The sequence below is a fragment of the Chaetomium globosum genome, genomic scaffold (assembly GCF_000143365.1).
Source record: "Chaetomium globosum CBS 148.51 scaffold_6 genomic scaffold, whole genome shotgun sequence".
NCBI lineage: Eukaryota > Fungi > Ascomycota > Sordariomycetes > Sordariales > Chaetomiaceae > Chaetomium > Chaetomium globosum.
In genome coordinates, this window is record NT_165981.1 from 3,079,110 (window position 1) to 3,091,602 (window position 12,493).

Sequence of the window (12,493 nt, forward strand, 5' to 3'; positions counted from 1 at the left end):
TGCGCAAGCTTCAACGCTACTGCGGGCGATGGGGTCATTCCGAGTTCATGGTCTGGGCCCAGTGCGAGGTGGAACTGGCCGAAGAGCTGCGCGACCAAAAAAGGTGGAGCGGGCTGGAATGGCATTTCGAGTCAAGCTATGGCGATGAGTTGTTTCGAGATCATGGATGATGCATGGTCTTGGATGGAAAATCAAAACCCCTGAAGGGGAAAGAAAGCAGTTGACGAAGAGCCTGGCCGATGCGGTTAGTTCGGCTGATAAACCCCGCCCCATATGTCAGCAACAGCGGCGTTGATCCTTCTCTAACAATTGCAAGCCTAGGAAGCATGGTTTGATGCTAGGTGTTGTTAGTGGGGCCATCCACCGAAGCTTCTCTCCCGCATCCATGCATGAGTAAGCAAAGTTGCTTTCTCAACAGTTCCCGTTTCAACAGCTCACAGCACATGCCATGGCTTTTCTGTCGGGCGAGTGAGACTTACAAGATCCCCAAGGACCGTCTCCTCTTGTACGGAACACCGATCGACGAAACACAGCAAGGACAAGACCCGGACATCGCCAAGTGCCAAGACTCGCACTTCGGAATAACCTCCGCACCAGTTCGGGTCGTTTTACATCCGTGACAAAAAAGCAAGCTTGGAACCGGCTCTTCAACTACGAAGGACTTCGTACCCAGGAGTGATAATTCATTCCATCGAAGAGCCGTTTAATTGCGAATACACCTCAACTTCCATTTTCACTTTGCGATTCGGAAGAGTCGTTTCCCTCGAGCCAAGGAGTAGACTTGTGGCCACGCGGTCGAGGCGTCGTGTCGTGGTCACAACTACTTACAACGTGAGAGATCGAGAGATTTAAGAAAGGCTCAAAGCAGACAAGCCCAATGCGGTATTCCAAGGGTGACCTCCCTATCCTTAACGCCGAGGTTTATGATGATGGCCCCGCGTTTGGCTCCACGAAACGATTAGCGGCGACACGGAAGAAGCAGGCATCCTCGTCATCTCGTGATCCCGAAGACGGCCCGCGGAAACGGGCAAGGGCGCAGGCCGCCGACACCTCTGAACATGAAGATGAGGCCAAGAGGGCAAGGGGCCGGCCGCGTCTGGACACCAAGGACGAGACAGCCGCCGACGTGAGTTGACTCCAGCTTGACACCGTTACTAGATAGTTAAAGACGTATGACATCGTCGGTCTCCTTCCTACCAGGATGCGAGAAGTTTTATGTGATGCTCGCTCTGACAACAGCTGCAGCGGCGGCGGACGCAAATTCGCCTTGCACAACGAGCCTATCGGAACCGTAAGGAAAATGCCATCCAGACACTGGAGAAAAAGGTCCAAGGCCTCAAGGATACCAACGAAGAGATGAGCAACGCATTCATGCAGCTCCATGATTTTGCCTTAAGCAGCGGCGTGCTAGACCAGCTCCCCGAATTCGGCCGCCAGCTGCGGGAGACGACCGAGAGGTTCCTCTCGCTTGCCCGAGAAGCAAGCGACGATGATGCGAAGGATGGTGAGCCAGACGGCATCGCGAGCAGCCATGAGAAGAGGAAACTGGAGAGTGACCGTGCTCGCTCCGACTCGCCAGGTAACTCCAAAAGCGCAGCCCGAACATCAGCAGCCACCCCCCGTCAGCCCGGCTTGGAGGAGGACCCCAAGACCCTTCGCAGTCGGCTCATGCTGTCCTACGACCCGACCACCGAAGCAGACTTCGCCCCTGCCATTACTCTCCCCCAGCAACATCAAGCCCTCGTGAGCCTTCCTCCACAGGAGAAACCCACCTTTGCCTACGAAGTCCTCACCCACCCGACCCTCGAAAACGCAAGCTTCCCCTTCCAACCCAACCCCGACTTGTCCCTCTTCGACGGGTTCCCGACACCCCCCCTCCTCCAGTCCCCCGCTATCCCGCACACGTACGCCAACTTCGAGACGACCTTCGGCCGGCGCCTACACCGCTACTCTCTCGAACAGGCCCTCGTCCTCCTCACCATGCCGAACCCCCCGCAGGCCTTCATCAAGCGCGTCTTCGGCTTCTGCCTGCAGCTCGAATCGCCCACCACCATCCAGCGGCGGCTCCGGCGCATGCTAGCCCGCGACGCCCAACAATCCCTCTTCAACTGGCAATTCCCCTTCTTCAACCTCGGCGGCGCCGGCACCCACTTCGACGACCCCTGCTCCATCCCAGCGAACTCACCACCCCAAGACGACCAACAACAACAACCAGGCCAACAACCACCACCAGCACCCCCGCACCGCATGGGCAACCAAGGCACGCAGGACGTGCTCAAGCCCTTCGCCACGGCCGGCTTCGGGACGGGGCCCTTCTCAGCCGAGATCAACGCCGTGCGCGACCGCGACCTGCACGCCGACATGCGCATGGCGCTGCCCGGGTTCGCCGGCGAGTACTTTGACTGCGACGAGGCCGAGATGTACCTGTACCAGCGCGGCGTGGTCATCCCGCCCGGGTCGGACGTGGTGACGGTGGATGTGGATATGCGCCAGTTGGGGACGTACCGGGAAAGTGAGTGGCGGGTGGAGACGGTGGATTTGCTGGGGGGTAGTGGTGGTGGTGGGGGGAGTCCGTCGTCGACGGGGAGTAGTAGTTTGGAGAGTGGTGTGTCGGGGCTGGGTGAGCCGGTGGTGGCGCAGTCGTGGGGGGTGGTTGGTCCGGGTATGGTGGACCCTTCGCTTGCGGATGTGTTTTCGCAGGGGACGAATCCGTTCATGCCTGCTACCACTATGGCTGGGTCGTCGTCGATGGGGGGTGGAGGTGATATGCTTCCGTTCGGGCTGGTGGAAGGGGATATGATGGGGACGGCGGGCTATGGGATGCAGAACCCGAACCGGCAGAGGGTGGTTGTTGATGTGATGCGGCTTGTGAAGGGTATGTGTGCTGTGTGACCTCCCGTTTTGGATTTGGACTGACGTTGTTTTTGCAGCACTGACCGAGCGGGGGATATGCTTGGGCAGGACACCCGGGTTTAAACAAATGGATATTGATGACGCGTTTTGGGAGTCGGTCAAGAATGCCTGGCTGGGTGCTTGAGCGGTGGAATGGGAGATGGGTGGTGATTTTGGATATGCCATCTTTGTGATGTAACCACTGATGGTTTTTGTATTAATCTCTTGGGTAAGCAATTTGAGGTAGTCTTACGCAACTTAATCTCTTGGTAGAATATGCAGCTTGTTGGTTCCAGAACTTCTGAGTTGGGGGGACGCTGTCCGGTTCTTATAGTTTCATGAGTTTCAAGAGCACATCACAGGATACATAGCCCCGTCGACGACATAATGATCGCTAACATAGAAAAATTCCAACTTTAGATGGGGGGATGATGGCTTAGTAAGAGTTGGTCGCAGGGAGAAAGGGTCTTTTATATTGTTAGACAAACTCCTAAGTCCCCAATATTCCCAGTTGTCATACATTGGCGTCGTGGATGAGGTTGCCTCTTTGACAATTCCGCTCCGGGCCTTCTTATGCCCAGCAGGGACCCCAAGGACGATCCTATCATCCACATGGTAGAGCATTTTCCCGTTGTCGAGGGACGATATTGCCCTTTCGGCAGCGTATCTGTTCCTTTTGTTTGCCCAATTTGTCTACACCTTCACCCCATCGTTGTGCAAACCCTAGCAGCATCAAGTCTGTTTTGGCGGCTCAGTTCCCATCGGCGGCCTAGTCTCCATTGAGGACCTAGTTTCCATTGACGGCTTGGTATGTGTTGGGGCTTCGGATTTTGTTGACGACCCACTCTCCGTTGACGGCTCGGCCGGTTTTGTTCCCCCCCGTGCGTTGCCATCAGAACCAGCCTTCGGGCTTGCTTTGCGCACCGCCACCCGCCTGATGCTCAGCTTCAGCTCTTCCACCGGCTTATTCCTCTCGTTCACATCCGTCCTGGGAACTTTCTTATGCACTGGCCTCCTCCACACCCTGACCTTCGGCTCCTCGCCCTCTCTCCCCTCCCGCACGAGCCTGTCCTTCTCCTCCTGCAGCGCCATCTCCTGCTCCGTCAACACAATCTTCCACATGGCTTCTCCGCGCGCCTGAAGATCCACCCTTTCTATCTCAGACACATACGACAGGTACGATATCGCATCCCACAACGACTGCTTGTACGTGTTCTCCCCCCTCGTCATCGGCAGCACCGGCCGCCCCTCCTTCTCCGCCAGCATCTTCTCCACCAACCTCTCCCACTGATCCTCCTCAATGGCACTCTCCATCTCCTCCCCGCCCTGCATCTCTATAATCCTCGTAATCCGCTTCGCCCTGCGCTGCGACTTCTGGCGGATGACCCGCTCCAGGAACCTCGGCTGGGGCTTCCAGAAGCGCAGGAAGGGCACGCCCAGCGTCGCGGACAGCGTGGGCGGTTTGCGCACGCCCGTCTTGAACGCCTCGAGCGGCCGCGGCGGGAGGGCGGGCTCGTAGACGGGGGGCTCGCCGTCGGCCGACACGCGCTTGAGGAGGGGCGCGTGGCCCTCGATGGGCGCCGTCGAGATGCGCTTGGCGGCGGCCTCGGCGGCCTTGGCTTTCAGGGCTACGACGCGGGCTTGGTTCTTGCGCAGGAAGATGAGGGCTTCGGTGTGTTCCGGGCTGGTTGGGTCGGCGGCGCGGGAGAGGAGGGTCAGGTAGCGGTAGCCATTCTTGAGGGCGGATACGACGAGGCGCGGGGAGGTGTCGCGCTTGTTGCGGTGGAACGCGTTGCGGACGAGGGTTTGGATTGGGTTGGCGGGCCCGAGGGGCGAGGCCGTTGAGAGTTCATCGGGGAGGGGCACACGCAGGCCTTGGCGGAGGAGGGACCGGTAGAGGGCGAAGCCTGGGAGGGGTGGGCAGTGTGGTCAGTGGTGAGTCGTAAAATGTTAATCTGGGGTGCCTTGGTGTGTCTCACATGCTGTCCGGTGCTGCGAGGAGCGGGCGGGTGCGAAGAGTGACGGCATTCATCTAGTGGTGGGGATGTTGCACCCAGTTGAGCTGATGCGACAGTGGAGGATGTGCGACTCGAGGAATTTTAAGGTTGCGGGACGCGCCTGGAGACAAGTCCGCAGCACGAAGTCACGTGATCCAATTAAACCACCCTCTAAGTGTCATCCCAGATTGTGCTTGGGGAAGAGCTTGTGTCATGAATAAGAAGGGTTTCTAATACTAGTGTGTGTTGCGGGGTTGATTGCTGGTGGTGCGAGTAGTGTTTGACCCTGCTAGCCCATATGCGCTCCTTTGCCCGTCCCGCACGGCCCTTGCTGGCGAAGCTGACTCGGCGTTTATGACCTGACGTCCATCCTGTGGACTACTTTCCCGCAATGCTCATGTGTAAATTTCTCATTTGTAAATGTCGTACTTAGATCCCTCGGGAGGCTGGGGGAGCTTCTTGTTCTCGTCCATGAACCTGAGGCTAGGTTAGCGTTGGGTGTTCGCAGAAACAGCAAACGTAATCGACCTACTTCCGTATCGAAATCAGCGCTGACTCAAGGCTGAGAGGGTCCTCCTTCGGCCGGGCGTTCTTGGCAAGCTCGGCAGCAATCCTCGTCCAGTCCCGTAGGATGCCGACCGCGTTCTTGTCCACCTTGCCGTCCGTCGGGTTCACGCCGGGAAGATTGATCTGGCTGACGAAATGGATCTCAGGCGGCTCCCGGGGGTAATTAGGACCGCACTCCATCTTGAGTTCGTAGATGCGGTTCTCGTGTTGACCCTACGCGCAAATAACGGTCAACCTTGGGTCAAGCCCGCAATTACAGGACGGCCGACGGGTACGATGCGTACGTGAGGAGGGCCCCAAATAGTCCCGCGCCAGTGTGTCATGTAGATGTCTTCGGGATCTTCCAAGCCGTACGAGCAGGCCCCTATGTACCGACCGAGTCGTTTGTCAGCAAGTGCATTTGTACTCGCTGGGTGTGCCTAGAGTGAGCCTGCGACATCGAAGGGAACCCACCTGCGCCCATGCCCTTCTCGCCCTTCTCCAACTCGGCAAGGAGTTTGAAATTCCTCGGAACCTGCGCCGCCATCGTGATATGTGTTAAGTATGTGCCGAGAATGTGGTGAGAAAGGCAACTCAGGCGGTGGATGGCGATCTGCACAACCCGGAATAACAAGGCGGATGCGAAGTAATGAATGGAACCTCGAAGCCGTTGGGCGTACAGAGGAGGGGTGCGGGGACCCATGTCATGGGCATGCAAGTCAGCCGTGGATGGAGGGGCAGAATAGGCGGTGTGTAATTCTGCCTCTCTTTGTCACCAAGGTACCACTGCTCGGCTGGCAGGCTTGAGGTGGGTCCCAGGCCAGCTGGAGCTCCAAGTGGACAGCAGGCGAAGGAGGCCCATTCTCATCTCACAACTGACAACCAACGACGACCAGCACCGCTCATAACGCATATCACATCCACACACCAATGCCAAACCAGAGTCAAATCACGAATTCAGGACAGTAATGCGGTGACGAACCCCACACTACGTTTTATGGGATACGAATATGACGGCCCAGCTTTTGGCGTCGGAGCTCGCCAACTTAATCCAAGAGAGCAAAAGGAAACACAATGACTTGCGACAGGTAAGTTGGTTGAGTTACGCGCACGCGGCGCTCGCACTGTCTACCCAACCTTCCCGATCCTGGGGTCACCTCATCCTTCTGCGCATCATTGGCAAAACTGACCACAAAAAAGGCTACTGAGAAGTCGTTAGAGGAACTAAAAAGTCTAAGAACAACATCTGAAGCTCAGACTTCGGAGGGTGTGTTAACCTTCTCAAACCGTCATTCAACACATGCACCGTACTTACACAGTGCCAGAACTCGCCCAGCGCCCGAACTTCGTCAACCCCTTCATCATCGCATGCGGCACCAAAAATGTCAAGTTCACTGGGATTGCTATTGTCTGTTTACAACGGCTCATTGTATCTCGAGCACTGCCAAGGTCTAGGTTGAGCCAGGTCCTCGAGGCGCTGCAACAGGCAACCTCGGCCGGCCTCGATGTTCAGCTCAAGATTCTTCAGGCACTCCCGGCCTTGCTTTCCAACTACTCTGCGGATGTAAAAGGGGATCTTCTAGTCACTGCCTTGAATGTCTGCTTCATTCTGCAGTCCAGCAAGAATGCTATTGTTAACAACACATCGGCAGCCACCCTGCAGCAGTTGGTAGTCTCTGTCTTTGACAAGGTTGTCGCTGAGGATAGTGAGTACCTCTTCTGCTTCTGGGATGACCGGACGCAGCTGTATGCTAAAAACAAACACAGGATCCGGCGGTGACTCTCCCGTCGTTGGTGAGGTCCCTATCCAGGATGGCACCCTCCCACTCAAGGCTGCGACTATGGATGCGTACAGGGTAGGGTTATCCACTGCCCCGAATGGTCGGATCTAGCTAACCGACCCTGTTAGGTCTTCAACGATATCTGTCTCCTCACTGAAGGCCAGCGCCCCGAATATCTTCGTGTTTCTGGTCTGCCTCAGACCTTCGGTCTCGAGTTGATCGAATCAGTTCTCACAAACCACGCCGCTATTTTCACCACGCATGCCGAGCAGGCGGATATCCTGCGAGCGAGAGTTATGCCTTTTATTATCAGTGCACTGCGTGGAAGGCCAAATTTCGCGACCAGTGTTCGCCTTGTGCGCATCCTGTACACGCTCCTGCGCCGCCACCTCTCCATCCTCCCTTCCGAGAGTGGAGACGCACTCGAGATTTTGACACAGCTGCTCGACCAAGACAATACTTTATGGAAGCGCGCGCTCTGTATGGAGGTTTTCAGGGGCATCTTTGCCGAACACGCCTTGCTCCGACGCATTTTCATGCTCTATGATGGCGAAGAAGGCCAAAAGAGCATCCTGAAGAACTTAACCGCTACGTTTGTTCGTGTAAGTACGGAGAAGCCAGTGGTCATTGGCTTGGGGCATCAGTCCACCATCCCCGTCGCCAGCTCCAACATGGGGCCGTCAACCGACCAGGTCATGCTCGAAGCGAGCGGAGTGACTGGCATAATTTCTGGTTCAGTGAGCTCAGATGGTCACAATACGGGCATCAGCAGCCAATGGAGCACCATGCGAGTGCCCTGCATTGATCAACTCGACAAGACGGACGCCCCTGCCATACCGGAGTCGTATGTCTATAGCCTCACTCTGTCGTGTATCACGTCACTGTCCGAGGGTCTTGCAAAGTTTATCCTTCCTCTAACCGTCGCGAGCGAAGGGAGGAGGAAACGAGGCTCGAAACCGGAAGCTGGACGTGACTCGCCTGCGCCCCTTCTAGACGAAGCTTCCGATAAGTTGGAACGCTCGTCGTCGTTCAAGCGAAACCCAGTCCCGGTCAACCCACTAACGCTAGAGAACCATCCTCTGTACGCCGAAATCAGGGTTTGTGCTGCTTTCATCGATGGGTGCTGGCCCGCCATCCTCGCAACCTGCTCCACCTTCCTCTACGCTGCCCTAGATTCGGAATATTACCACGGTCTCGTCCGAGCTTTCCAGAAATTCGCACACGTCGCCGGCCTGCTGCAACTTTCGACTCCCCGGGACGCTTTCCTTACAACTCTAGGCAAGGCCGCCGTGCCCCCCAACGTGTTGACCGCGTGCATGAACGCTGGCCCTAACCGGCCGCCTCCCAGCCCATCGGCCACTGAGGCGCCGGGCAACATTTTCAGCAACGCTCGCGGGCTGCTCAGCGTCGAAAGCCTGGTTAGCCCATCGCTTTTAGGGGCCGAGAAGCAGAGGCAACCCTCAATGGATGCTAGCGGGACCACTCTCAATACCAGGAATCTGCTGTGTCTTAGAGCACTGCTGAACCTCGGTATCGCCCTCGGCCCGACACTCGCATCATCCTGGAGTATTGTACTAGAGACCCTGCAGCGGGCTGACTTCGTCATGTTCTCCTCCGGTAAGGCCGCAGGAAGGACACCCATCGCGGCCAAAGGGCCCGATCCCCAAGCTGAGCAGGAAGCAAGTACCCTTCTTGCTAATTTTGGCACCGAGATTCGGGCCGTGGAGACGGCAGCCTCGCGGCTTTTCGAGAGCACTGTTGATTTTCCGAATCACTCTTTCGTTGAGATTGTTGGAGCCGTATGCAACCTGTTGGAGCATGTCGAACCTGCCTCAGAGGCGAGCAGTCGCCCACAATCACCCCCCTCTACTGCAGGCCTGAAGGCTCCGTCACTTTCTACCAAGCGCGTCATGAGCGTTTCAGCGCCGTCGCAAACAGCACCAAACCAAGAGAACCAATTTGCCCTGTCCAAACTTGGCGACCTTGCTTCCATCAACATCGAGAGGCTGCTAGCATACGACCCCCAAGTGTCGGGCTGGGCACCCTTGGTTGACGAGCTAATCAACGTTATGAGCTCGGTGTCCGATACTGGCCCCGTTAGAGCCCGAGCGGCGGAGACGTTGGTTCGCATCCTTCTCGAAGAGGCCAATGCCATTTCATCCCAGCCAGAAGAAGTGCGGGGCCCGATACAGAGGCGCCTCCTTGAAGCCTTCCGTGACTCTCTCGTGCCGCTTCAAGCACCCGAGCGCCACGTGTCTATTACAAGGCACGCCATCGATGTTGACATCCACAAGATTGCCCTCGAAGGCCTCAAGAGTCTCTTGGAAAACTGTGGCGAATCACTCATCAGCGGCTGGGAGCTGACGTTTGAGATTATCGACACCATTTTCATCGAACGCAATCTTAGCACCGATGTGAAACAGGATGGGATGTCCCAACCGCCTGCTGTCTTGCATACCCGTGCCGTCAAGCTTATCCGCCCATCATTCGCTTCGCTACAGCTGATATGCTCCGACTTCCTCCCTTCTCTCCCTAATGCTTGCTTCCTCAACCTCGTCGATACCCTGTACAAGTTCTGCACCCAGGAAGATGAACTCAATGTGGCGTTGACAGTAGGTCGAACTCCAGGCTCATGTGGGCATTGCTGACATGTCTAGACTGTTACCTTCTTCTGGGCCATTTCGGATTTCCTTTCTGCCAACAGCAAGTCCATGTTAATTACCGAAGCTATGATCCCTGAGACAGGAGATCAGTCGCTTGTCGACCTGGCTACAAAGCCTTCCGAACAAGGTTCAGCCGCGGCATTGTGGATGCTACTTCTCCTTCGGCTCACGTCGGTTGCAGCAGACCAAAGATTAGAACTACGTAATAGTGAGTACACTGTATCCTAGATCGAGGATTAAGCTGACCCCGCAGGTGCCATCCAAACTTTGATGCGGATAATGTCCGCATACGGCGAAAGCCTGAGCCCGGAAGCTTGGTCAGTTTGCATGAGAGTAGTCATTTTCAGTCTCCTCTCATCAGTCGAGCACGAGTTACGCCCCGTCGACAGCCCCTCTACGAAGGACAGCGGCAAAGACGAGTGGAAGGAGACGGCAACTGTCGTCATTCAAGGAGTATCGGGCCTGTTTGGATCCTATCTCCACCCCCTCACAGCGCACCGAAGCTTCTCAGAGATATGGCGGGACCTCATCGGCCATTTCCGCGCTCTTCTGAGTCTCCAAATTCTCGACATTAACGCCGATACATACAGCGCTGTTCGAGACATTCTTCACGCCTGCGCGGAGCAAGAAAAAGGTGGCGTAGGCAAGGAGAGCCTTGATTTGGCATGGGACCTGTGGTCTCAGGGAATACCCGTGCCCGGAGACGGCAAGGACGACAAATCGTCTGACAATCAGAAGTGCCTTCTGGTTTGGGTTGAAGCACTTTTGGAGCTTTATGGGTTGATCCAAGCAGATTTTAGCGTCGAGCGAGTCCGTCGGATGTTGACCTTGCTCCGCGATGCGATGCAGCATGCAACACCTGGCGCGTATGCCAGCGATATCGAGTTTGTCACGCCGTTGCAGGGTAAGATTCTCGAGGTCTTCCGTATGGTGCGGACGGATTTGCATGGCGTCCCATCGGCGATGATCGCGCAGGTGGCCGAGTTTGTTTCTCTGGCATTTGCCCAAGAAAACGCAGCCAAGGCAGCAGAGAAGCGCACATACGTCGCCATGTCCAAGGAGAGCATGTCTATCCTACAGTCGTTGATCGTCAACAATGCTTCGGAAAAGGACATTTACGAAACCGGGGCGTTTGCGAGTGCATTATCTGCCCTAGCCAAACCCGTCATTCTCAAGTACCAGTTCAAGATCGTCACGAAGTCAGTCCAGCCGTGGAGGGTAGCAACGCAGTCAACCTTGGCTGTGCTCGAGGCAGCGCTTCCTCAGCTATCTGGATTGGAGCTGCCTCGAGAAACGCTGCAGGATATTTGGCGCATAATCATCTCCATGGCCAACGGTATTATCAGCGCTGATTTGACTGCGCCCGCCGCCGTAACCGCGGACATTCCGGACGACCAAGAATTCGACATCGTATCGTTCCGACAACTGCGTGGACTCATCATCCCAGCACTGGGCGCAGAAGTCATCCTCGACGAGACGAGAAAAGCCTACGCCGAGGGTCTGTTCCGCACATCCATCATCCACACCCCCGCCCCCGCCGAGGCGGACATCATCTACGGAACCCGCAGCGGCAGCGACCCCGTCGGCCTAGGCACCTTCTTCAAGAAGCGCGACGGGCGCACCATCGATCCGACCCCCACGAAGCGCAACCTCATGAGCCGGGTGTGCCTCGACGAACTGTTCGCGCTCGTGCAAGACTCCTCCGCCTCCTCCTCCGATGCGCCGGTAACCCCCGCCGAACCCACCACCCCCACCACCAACAACAACAACAACCTCCACGTCCGCCTGGCACGCACCGTGGCACCATACCTAATCCTACGGTGCGCTTTGACGCTGCGCGGCTATGTGGCGGACCAGCCGCTGCGCGGGCGCATGCCGCAGCCGCTGTCGCAGCGCACGGAGCTCGCGCACATGCTGCGGCGGCTGGTGGCGCTGCGGTCCGAGCCCGATGCCATTCCCGACGTGCCCAACGTGGAGAGCGAGACCAGAAAACACCTCCTGCGGCTGTACCCGCTGCTGGTGAGCGCGGTGCAGGTGGCGGGCGCGGCGGGGGATGAGATGGTGCTGGGGTTGGTGAGGGAGGGGTTGAAGGTGGTGGGTGGGGAGTTTGGGTTGTGAGAGGTGATGATGATGATGATGAGCATGGAGTAGGGGGGATGGTTAGGTATTTATGTGTGGATTTTGTGCGTGTCTGGTAGAATACACTGACTGAGTGGGTTTTAATGGGCCCCTATCTGACGCCATGCCTCGCTTTTCTCTTTTCCCAGAGCTCCATGCCAATCACTGAGACAAGTAATGGTACAGCCGATAAAGCGCACTTCTCAACTCCTACCCGAGCCACCGCCCACCATTGCCTCTGCTTCCCCATGAGTCCTCAGCACATGCCCTCCCCGGACTTGTCCTCGCCAGACTCCTGCCCCTAAGCAGCCGTCTGCTCCGGCGCCGGCGGGGCATTCCCCGTCTCCTGGGCCTCAATAACACCGCTCTTAGCCAGCGCATCCCTCGCCATAGTCTTCGCCTGAGCATCCCCCACCTTGCCATAGACGCTCAGCGCCGTAGCAATCATCCCGCCAATATCGCCCACATTCCCCGGCACCACCACGGCCGTGCCGAA

General features: G+C 56.9%; 5 protein-coding genes across 5 annotated transcripts in view; 2 read left to right on the plus strand and 3 right to left on the minus strand.

Annotated features, from left to right (window-relative positions):
- Positions 1-877: 877 nt before the first annotated feature.
- Positions 878-3,037, plus strand: CHGG_09304 (uncharacterized protein; the record flags this gene model as incomplete). The annotated part of the gene is made up of 3 exons (XM_001227230.1): positions 878-1,126; positions 1,312-2,875; positions 2,931-3,037. 3 exons carry the CDS (start codon positions 878-880, stop codon positions 3,035-3,037), a joined length of 1,920 nt encoding a protein of 639 aa, XP_001227231.1.
- Positions 3,038-3,624: 587 nt separating this feature from the next.
- CHGG_09305 (uncharacterized protein) lies at positions 3,625-4,920 on the minus strand (the record flags this gene model as incomplete). The annotated part of the gene is made up of 2 exons (XM_001227231.1): positions 3,625-4,799; positions 4,872-4,920. The coding sequence occupies 2 exons, from the start codon at positions 4,918-4,920 to the stop codon at positions 3,625-3,627; spliced, it is 1,224 nt and encodes a 407-aa protein (XP_001227232.1).
- A 497-nt stretch (positions 4,921-5,417) lies between these two features.
- CHGG_09306 (ubiquitin-conjugating enzyme) lies at positions 5,418-5,982 on the minus strand (the record flags this gene model as incomplete). The annotated part of the gene is made up of 3 exons (XM_001227232.1): positions 5,418-5,669; positions 5,741-5,820; positions 5,910-5,982. 3 exons carry the CDS (start codon positions 5,980-5,982, stop codon positions 5,418-5,420), a joined length of 405 nt encoding a protein of 134 aa, XP_001227233.1.
- A 527-nt stretch (positions 5,983-6,509) lies between these two features.
- Positions 6,510-11,997, plus strand: CHGG_09307 (uncharacterized protein; the record flags this gene model as incomplete). Its single annotated transcript, XM_001227233.1, has 6 exons — positions 6,510-6,523; positions 6,688-6,702; positions 6,891-7,141; positions 7,203-7,291; positions 7,345-9,828; positions 10,246-11,997. The coding sequence occupies 6 exons, from the start codon at positions 6,510-6,512 to the stop codon at positions 11,995-11,997; spliced, it is 4,605 nt and encodes a 1,534-aa protein (XP_001227234.1).
- A 301-nt stretch (positions 11,998-12,298) lies between these two features.
- The window catches only part of CHGG_09308 (uncharacterized protein), a gene marked incomplete at both ends in the record, with an annotated part of 1,374 nt that continues 1,179 nt past the window's right edge, over positions 12,299-12,493 (minus strand). The window contains one exon of the mRNA XM_001227234.1: positions 12,299-12,412. Coding sequence (XP_001227235.1) covers positions 12,299-12,412 — 114 coding nt within the window. The remainder of the gene's footprint in view (positions 12,413-12,493) is intronic.